General features: G+C 33.1%; 1 protein-coding gene across 4 annotated transcripts in view; it reads right to left on the reverse strand.

Moving 5' to 3' along the window:
- The window catches only part of LOC108729849 (prominin-like protein), a 57,741-nt gene that overhangs the window by 12,018 nt on the left and 37,370 nt on the right, over positions 1-8,353 (reverse strand). For 2 of the 4 annotated variants that reach the window (XM_018459182.1, XM_018459186.1), the window contains 4 exons: positions 7,570-8,125; positions 7,309-7,467; positions 6,906-7,027; positions 5,784-5,834 (listed from right to left, as the gene is read on the reverse strand). In XM_018459182.1, coding sequence (XP_018314684.1) covers positions 5,784-5,834; positions 6,906-7,027; positions 7,309-7,467; positions 7,570-8,125 — 888 coding nt within the window. The remainder of the gene's footprint in view (positions 1-5,783; positions 5,835-6,905; positions 7,028-7,308; positions 7,468-7,569; positions 8,126-8,353) is intronic. The other 2 variants (XM_018459185.1, XM_018459183.1) reach the window with 1 other exon arrangement.

An 8,353-nucleotide genomic window follows, 5' to 3' on the forward strand; every position in this document is an offset into this window, starting at 1 on the left:
TCCATGTGAAAATCCTCCCCCTGTTTAGAGATGCATGACTTTCCACGCAAACCGTGGATGCCTTTATCATGTGCAGGCCTCCGAGAGACGTGCTATAAGGCCGCCATTTTGTTTTGCGCGAAGCGCGCGCCTGTTATATCTAGTCTACAACATTATATTATTTATTATGATAGAATTGTGATTATAACGCTTTCTCTTCTCTTACATTCTCATATCTTACATAACAGATAATATTTTTCTTTTAATAATATTCAATAGAGGTGTGCGAATCAAGGTTTTTTGATTCTGAATCGAAACGAATCGAATCAAATTTTTTTTTCGAATACAAATCGAATCATAAACTTTTAACTTTTTAACAGTTAATTGTCAGTTGAATTCTAATATGTAAATAATAAAATTATTTTTATATACAAAAACACAAATTATGATGTAGTTATTTTAAAATATATGTATAATACGTACAATATTTAAATATTAAATATAAAACTATAGTTACAAGTCGATGGCCAATATGAGTCTAGTACGCGTTATATGTGCGACTGACTTGGCAGATATAAAAGCCATTCGCTGGATTTATGTGTGCGTGTGCGTGCGTATAAGATTATCAATGTATGTGATTTTTAGATTTAAATATCTTAAGTCGGTATTCATAGTAAATTTTTAAGACATTACTTAAGATGGTCTTAAAATAGGAACCGACTATGGCCGGTATTCTTAGTCCGTTCTTATTTCAAGATCGTCTTAAGTAATGTCTTAAGATGCTAATACGGCCCTCTGATTGGTTCGTGACATCTTAAGACTGTACTTTTGACAGCCTTGAATATAAGAATCGACTATGAATACTGCCCTATGAGTACCGGCCTCAATTTGAAATTATTCAATAGTTCGTGTTCAAATCATACCATGGTGGAAGGAATAACATGGTGTGTGTAGTTGGATGGTGTCTCTGTCTAAATCTCTGCCCTCTCCGTCCATGGACTCTTCATCTAGGCGAGAGCTACCAACTGTGAAACACTACACATGGGGCGGTATTCATAGTCTGTTTTTATTTTAAAACTGTCTTAAATAATGTCTTAAGATGCTTACAGTCCTCGGATTGGCTTATGACATCTTAAGACTGTATTTAATGCAAGAATCGACTATGAACACCGGCCTGTTTTGCGTCGTGAAATTGGTACTGAATCTTTCCTTGTTTTCAGTGCCAATTTCATGACGTGAAATAAGGTCTATAATAGATAGAATCGTAGACGCTCGTAAGGTCTTAAGTCGTAGGAAATTGACTAATATCACAGTCGAATATAAGGAGAATTGGTTATGACTGGTTAATTTTCTAAACTAAAGATTCCACGACCGTCTATGATTCTTATTGTAGACCTCGCATAAGTCGTATGTATGTCCATTATTTTCTATCCAACTAAAATCTATGCCAGTCTCTTAATATAGTGTCTCTACGTGGAGGCAGTATGTGCCGCCATCTTCGAGGGACGGCACTGTCTCCCAAAAATATAACTTAACCCAACCCATATTTAGTATTGGGTAACTCTTGCCGCTTTGTGTGGAAAGTTATGCGCTCCTAGACCGGGGGGGGGGGGGGGAAAATTAGTGTGGAAAGTCGTATTTCTTTAATTGATCCACCCCCCCCCCCTCTCTCTCTCTCTGTCTAAAGTTATTCGACTTTTCATGTAAAGTAGGAAAATAATTATTAACTTTGACCATTAATAATTTTTTAACGAATAACGAGTGACGGCTAAAACCTGTTAAGGTCACTTAGGGTCATAATCTTGACAACATATATCAAGGACAACATATATCAAGGACAACATATATCATTGGAGGGGCTCCTCTAAAAAAGGATATTTACCTTAATTTAAACTGATGAAAACTTTATGATAGTCAAAACGTTATATTGAACCTATAAATACATTATCATACTTATTTTCTGACTCCTTTCTTGATTGATCATTAGTTGTTTTAAATTATATTATTAACTATATACATCATATTAAAGTATAATATATATATTAAGGATGCATCGGACATCCAGAAAATATCTGGTATCCGGTATTCTTTGATACCTTTTTACTTCGGATAGTCTGATATCATTCGTATTTGACAATGTACATTCGGCTGAAATTTTATATTGAAAGTTTGCGTCATTAAATTCTATTCTTTTCAGCTGAACTTCTTCCACAGTTTATGATTTTGCACAGTTATGGTGGTTTATACCGATAATCGAAATAGATTTTCACCAGAAAATGCTGAAATGTTATTGTCCATCACGAAAAATTGATTATTAAACTTTGATTATTAAGCAATGTTGAAACTGTATTGCAAATAACCCTATTCCACAATCACAGATTATTATTGCTATTTTTTCCGTGCTTTCTCTTTTTCAAATATTGTAAATAAAAATTTTGGTGAATTTATACCGGATGTGTGGAAAATATTCGATATCTGATCGGATAACGGATACAGGGTGTCCTCTACCGGGAAAAACCTGAAAAACCTGGAATTCTCAGGGAATTTTTTTTACTCTTGAAAATCTTGAAATTCTCATGGAATTTTTTTGAAATTGTCAGGGAAATTTTTCGAATTCTATCTTTAAATTTAAATTCTATTTTGTTTGACAGAATCATTTCTTTGACCATTTTTTGATAAATAATGCAAGTTTGACTAGACCCTATTGTCAGATAGCAGCCGATCAGCTGTTTGTGGTATATAACAGCATGTGAAGGATACGTGGTCTACAATGAAAGTCGTAGTGGTCGTATAAAAGTTGGAAATCGTAAGAAATTGACCAATCAAGTCAAATGTGAGGAGAATCCTATACATAATCGACTATAATTGGTCAATTGCTTACGATTTCAGATTTTAGGGCTACTAGATTTCTGTTGTAGAAAATCTTGCATATGCTGATTCTACAATGAGTCGGTAGTCGGTAGTCTTAAGTCTTACCGGTGAATCAGTGGTTGGCCAACTTGTACGAATAAAGGTGCCTTTTCATGCTAATGCTCAACGTCAAAATAGGATCACGTAATCGAAATTGACGCTATTGATATTCGTGAATTTTTATCACGTTATCTGTTTTGACTCTAAAAATGAGGGTTAGCAAAAGACATCTTAAGTAAAACTACCGATTTTCTTAAGGCTAGCTAAATTCGAATTTTCGAAAATGCTCAGAAGGAAGTAGAGACACTTAACGGACAAATTCAAGCTTTAAAAAAATGGATTTCAGTATTTTGTGTTGTCTAAATGTTATTTACTTATATATATTATTTATGTTTTATTTTTTTTAAATATAAGAATTATATTCTTTATCATATTGTAAACAAAAGTTATGTTTATATATATAATTTTTGAATTATTTGTTTAGGAATGTCTAATGTACAATGTCTCTAATCTTACCTGGAATTTTGAATAATTTATAGAAAAACCTGAAATTCTCAGGGAATGCTTTTATAAAATTTGAGTACCCACCCTGGGATATATGATATTATATTTTTTATCGGATATTCGGATATTCCGGTAATTTTACAATCCGGTGCATCCCTAGTATATATCGTATAATTTTCGCATTAATAAAGACAATGCATATTGCCTTTATTGTATATTGCCTTTATTGCTTATTGCCTTTTTATTACTATCTCTTTTTAGATATATATATCTTACAAGAGAACGTTCCAAATTGCAAAAGCGATATCAAAAAGCTGACGCTATCAGTCGAAAGATCACGTTTGAAATAAATATTCTAAATAATCAAATCTTGGGATCCTATAGATTTTGTACCTGATTTGATACGAATCATATTTGGCCATTTTAACTTTGACACAAAATATCTCAAGAACAATACATTTTTTGAAAAAAATGTTTCAAATGAAAGTTGTAGGGTTTGAAGAGGGCCGTTAGATGAGCTACTTACATTTTGGGTATTGGACCCATTTTAGGCCTAGGTTAATTTTTTTTTTTACAGAAATGCCTACTTTTTATTGCAGATTCGTATCCTACGGAAAAAAAAACAAGGAAATTTTGTTTCCAGTAATTTTTAGCAAAAAATTACTGGAAACTGTCTTAAATAATGTAAATTAGATTTTGAGTTTAGGGCCCATTTTGGGCCCTAAATCCAAAATCTAAGTAGCTCATCTAACGGCTCTCTTCACGGAAAAAAAATGTTTCTGGCCACAGCCAATTCTGATTAGCTGAAATTGCATTAGCTACTATAGCTATGAAATTTGCTAATACATACAAAGGATTTGCTGCTGTAACTAAAGACCTGATAGCAAAATATGCATGTCTGTTATAGTCAATTTATTTAGCAACATGAAGTTAAATAGTTGTCATCGGTTATGTTCGTTATCGGATATGTCCGTGTAAAAGAAAATTGTCTACCACAGCTAAATATGTTTATTGAAACTGTACTTGTTACCAAATTGTCTGCTACACAGAAAATGTTCATTGCAACGATCAATATATCGACATAATGGCAAAATGCTTGTCTGTTACAATGATAATATTTAGGCCTCAAAGCTAATGGAAATTAGACCTTGCAGATACGACATTAGGTGTCCATATAATACTACTGAATTTAGCTGTGGCAACTAATCTTTTTTTCCGTGTTCCCTACAACTTTCATTTGAAACATTTTTTCCAAAAATGTATTGTTCTCGAGATATTTTGTGTCAAGTTAAAATGGCCAAATATGTTTTATACCAAATCAGGTACAGAATCTATAGGATCCTAAGATTTCACTATCTAGAATATTTATTTCAAACGTGATCTTTCGACTGATAGTGTTAGTTTTTTGATATCGCTTTTGCAATTTGAAACGTTCCTTTGTTAGATCTTTTATAAATATATAACACCCGCCTATGCTGCTATTATATGTATAATTAAATGCTAAATAGAATATCTGATACTTTTTTACATATCAAATCTTTCTCCTAAAAAAATTTTTTTTTAGTATAAACGGATAATATTGATATTTGCTAGAATATGATTTTAATTCAAATCAAGATTTAATTGCATATCGTTTATCAAAGAAACAAGAAATATATTTAAACAATGAAGTATTATACATATTATATGTATGTTATTCAAATGTATTTGTGTTAAAATGACTATACCAAAATTACTATCTCTCAGATGCTGTAATGGCTCATTTTCTTTGTCCTCTATTGGCAATTAAGAGAGAAAAGAACAAGTTAAATATGTATAATATTTCAGGTAATAAAAAATTATTCTTAATAGGATTGAGAAGAAGTTACTTTGTAAAAGTAACTCGGTACTAATTTAAAAAAAGTAATTTATTATTGTTGTTATTACTCAAAAACATTAAAGTAGTATTCAATTGTCGCAACATGATAAAAAAATTCGCACATTCCCTACCCTTCCATACACATGTATTGTATGTATGCAAGTAACGACAAAAGTAACGATTATATTCGTTACCGTTAACCAAAAATGTAACTATATTACTATTAACCATTAACTGCGTAACCATTAACATTGCAAATAAAAAAATGTAACATCATTACTCATTCATTATTAAAAAAAAAGAAATTGCAACGGTATCAATTAACGCGTTACTTCCGAACTCTGATTCTTAATTACCAGAAAATGAACCACTGCACGATCTACGGCAAAAAATAAGGTGCGGGAAATATCATATTGCTTCAAACAATTTATATCACATGAAAAGTTGACGACAAGTTTTATATATACATGCGTATATCTTGGTGATATGTGGAACATGCGAGCACACTTTGGCTTTGTCGTAGTATACTTACTGAGCGAGGGGTATGTTATCCCTGTCTGCGTATGCGTCATACAAATATTCACTGTAACGGAGCGTGTTAGCGGTTAGATTCCAACAATCATTCCACACATTAGACAGCTACATAATCTAGGCTACCGCAGTGGACCGCGTTCGGTCTAAGTGTAAAATAGATTTTGTACAATCTCACGTTGTTGTTCAGTTAATAAAAGAATGCGCGTCCGAGATATAGTTGAGATATTTTTGTAAACACCGAAATAGTATAAGTGACTTAATCAAAATGGTACTGGTAATTTTTGATGGTACAAAATCACTGATTACATAAATAAGAATTGTTAATTATAATAATTATATGAAAGGAGATTTAAACTCGATTCAGGGTAATTATCTTATGCCCGTATCACACTACGCATTGAAGATTGAGGATTGCGAAGATTAAATTTGATTGAAGATTAGAATTCGACCAATCGGATAATTTTAATTTTAATCTGTTTCGTTTTGATTCGCTGAATTTTAATTTCCTCAATTCGCAATTCTCAATCTCTAATGCATAGTGTGGCACGGACATTAGGTAATTATTTCTGTTTTAAACAGGCTGTAAGTTTTCGAGATCAAGAGGACAATTTCGAACCTGGATATTCTTTCAGAATTTCCGGGATCGAAGGATTTTTTGGAAATGAAAAAACATGGACATGCCGATATCAAAGATGTTACAAAGCGCGAATAAGTACATGCCATGATATATGGAAGCTCGAGAGTGACTACGAGACGGAAATAAAAGAATTAACAGTTTCTACATGAGAAGTGTTCAGGGATTCGTTGTACGTTGAGGTTCGCAAAAAAAGAAAGAAGAAAAGCTTTATCGTTCCGAAGTTTAACGTATAATGCGTCATGTTATTTCTTACATTTTATTTCTTTTAGATTTGTAACTGATACTTGGGACGTTAATCAACGATTTGGTGAATGACTCATGTTTAATGTATGATGTCGATTGATAATGGATTTACTAAAGACACATTAGTATCTCAAATATTGTCATGCACCATGTATTGGATGAGTCAAAAACAATTAAAGAGATGTCTCTTACGTCGCAGTTGAGAACTGTTATATTTATAAGAAGAGAATAGACACTTACGCTTCGACAAGAGGCCCTGGATATGGATCTGACTTTTGATACAGAGCGCTCAGCTTCACACAGAGCACTATCGTTGGTATGAATAGGATTAGGCACCAACCAACGCTTGCCCAAAAGCCGTTCTATATATAAATGTAAATAAAATCATAAATATTAAATTTTCAGCGAAGCCTGCTTAATTTCATAACGCATGTATTACTCGTACAATACTTTAGTTGTCATCCGTTGCAATAAATTTGCTTATCAGTTTACGAGACTTCTAAAACGGTCGGGAAATTTAATGGAAATTTAGTGGAAATTTAAGAATTTATGTAAATAATACATAGGCACGTTAGCGTTATCTGATAATAGGTATGCGTGGATTTATGGATTTATAAATACGTCTAGCAAACTAAATACTTACGAATGGATCCAAAATTCTATTGCATCCGGCTACGAGCGTTGCGTTATAAGCATTCGACACGGGAGCACATCTTCCAATCTTGAAAATTGCAGATTCAATAACATGCTCGAGAAATTTGTCCACTTGATGCAAAAACGCATTGCCAAATTTAGTAGCAAGCTATCAACAATAACATATTTTAAATTGATATGTTATAAATAACATCAATGTAACATATAGTAATATTACGAAAATATATTTTTATAAAAAAATGAGACGTACATATTGAACGTATTCCGGTCCATCCTTATTCAGGAATTGCTGCGCCTTGGTAACTTCATCCACTAAATCATGAATAGCATCAGCCATTGAACTATGATTGAATTTAATGGTCTCCTGAAGCGTTAATGCGTTCGCGCTCAATTGCTCGCTGAGCATGGCCATGGGCATGACCAAGTCTCTGTGATAATGTTCCAAGTCATGTGCATTCTTCTCAAGACTGAGCCTGATTTCCTCTTGTCCCTCCGGTAATTTAGCGGAAACCTCTCGTAATTGTTTGGCAAGATGTTCCAAATTAATATTCGTAATGTTCTCGGCGAGTAGCTCAGCGTACTGATAGAACTTGATGTCACTGAGACCGCTCTGTGCTAGATCGTTCAGTTTGGATTTCGCGCTATCCTTCAGGATCACTACACCGGGAGAAAGGCTGATCTTGCGGCGCAGTTGTTGGATAGTATCATTGATGTCGTAACGTCCATTGTAATTGCGGAGGCTCTCAACGATGAACACATTTTTTAGATTCAGCACATTGTAAAGCGTCTCGTTCTCGTGGCATTTGCTATAATGGGGAAAAAAATCAAGTCACATATCAATTTTTTTTATTCAATACGTACAGGACTATATCCACTTATTTTACATGGCGCTTATTAAATGAATCGATAATAAATCTTAACTTTTCTCTCTTGTAATATATAAAAATCGGAAAAGACATTAAAAATGTAAAAAAGGCGTCAAGTATATTTTGCAAAAAAAAAAAAACCAAAGATAATGTCATAAAAAGGAAGTG

Source organism: Mycetomoellerius zeteki, unplaced genomic scaffold (genome assembly GCF_001594055.1).
Source record: "Mycetomoellerius zeteki isolate Tzet28-1 unplaced genomic scaffold, Tzet1.0 scaffold8, whole genome shotgun sequence".
NCBI lineage: Eukaryota > Metazoa > Arthropoda > Insecta > Hymenoptera > Formicidae > Mycetomoellerius > Mycetomoellerius zeteki.